General features: G+C 47.8%; 1 protein-coding gene across 1 annotated transcript in view; it reads right to left on the bottom strand.

The window, feature by feature from the left end:
- Positions 1–249: 249 nt before the first annotated feature.
- The window catches only part of UROD (uroporphyrinogen decarboxylase), a 6,572-nt gene continuing 5,458 nt past the window's right edge, over positions 250–1,363 (bottom strand). Inside the window, exon 9 of the mRNA XM_018574935.1 lies at positions 250–414. Coding sequence (XP_018430437.1) covers positions 268–414 — 147 coding nt within the window. The 3' untranslated portion in view covers positions 250–267. The remainder of the gene's footprint in view (positions 415–1,363) is intronic.

Below are 1,363 nucleotides of genomic sequence, written 5' to 3'. Positions count from 1 at the left end.
TAGGAGGATGGAGTGATCACCGAGTACAAAAGGAAAACGGTTGCTACGGGTAACAGGTTCATAGAAATCTATTTCCAGCTCGGAGAATCCCTCCGACATCTATAACCCGTCACCCTGAGTACCAGCATCCAAGACGGAACTTCCTGTACTTCTGGCACGCTTTTTTCGGGGTCCGGGGTCTGCAGTCCGTTCATGTGCGTCTTGGAATGGTTCTATACGGCCTTCCCGTGCAGCGGCTCCTGAGAATGTCGCCCTCCAGAATAGATTCTACTCCGAGTATTTGTGTACGGCTTCTACGAAGGCTCCGACGTGTTCCGGGTCCATATCGGGGTACAGGCCGTGGCCCAGGTTAGCGATATACGCCCGACGACCAAAGGCCTCCACCATTGTCTTCACCATCTCCTGAATGTTCTCCTGCGAGAAAGGACACGACCGCGTCACTCAGAGCGAGGAAATGTTTATATTAGGGATGCACCGAAATATCGGCCGCCGAAAAAAAAAAACAAAGGCGGAAAATGGCACTTTTGCCATAATGCCGAAAGTGCCATTTTCCTGCCCATACAGCAGCGCATCGGCGATTTATTTCCTCCCCAATAGGCGCTGCTCTGTGTCCCAGCGGGGAGGAGAGAAAGTGCGACAGCCGGCTGAGCGCTGCGGGAGAAGAGCGCTGTGAGCGGCCGGTGTCTCTCCTCCCACACCGCTCAGCCTCCTATCACAGTCCGGCAGAGCGGTGTGGGGGCGGAGACAGCGATGTCACAGGGGGCGGAGCTCTCCTCACCGCACTGCTCGCTCAGCCTCCTGTGACAGAGTGTCAGAGAGGAGAGCGGATACAAGGAGTCGGTGATCGCTGAGTGTTTGTAGATAATTGAAGACAGAGTATGGTTACTATATCCTCCATTATGAATAAATGGGAAGTGATCTACATCACCTCCTACATCACTTCCTGTTCATTCACGATTGTGGTTATAGTAAACATACTCTACCCTCATGTTATGAATGATCAGTATAGAGGATTCCTGATCACTGATAACAGGAGGCTGCAGAAAAAGAGATAGGGGACTTTGTGTTCTCAATCTCTTTTTCTGTTTTAAAAGGGAACGATCAGGGGTCTGTTTATACCTCCCCCAATACTTCCCCCGAAGCCCCTAAAAAATTAAACAAACAATTTTATTAAAAAAAGGTTTTAAAAAAAATTAAAAATTTAAATAAAAACATTTTCGGTATCGGTTTCGGCATGACAATTTTTTCTATTTCGGTGCACCTCTAGTTTACACCCTTCAGGGGGTTCTGGTTCGATTCCCCCCATTACAAGATTTGTTGTTTATAATGTTTTTAAAATAAGAACAGTAACAAAAAATGAAAC

Source organism: Nanorana parkeri, unplaced genomic scaffold, assembly GCF_000935625.1.
Source record: "Nanorana parkeri isolate BGI_ZX_2015 unplaced genomic scaffold, ASM93562v1 scaffold3385, whole genome shotgun sequence".
Lineage (NCBI taxonomy): Eukaryota > Metazoa > Chordata > Amphibia > Anura > Dicroglossidae > Nanorana > Nanorana parkeri.
Note: the sequence above shows the minus strand (reverse complement) of the source record. Positions and strands in the feature narration are given on the sequence as shown.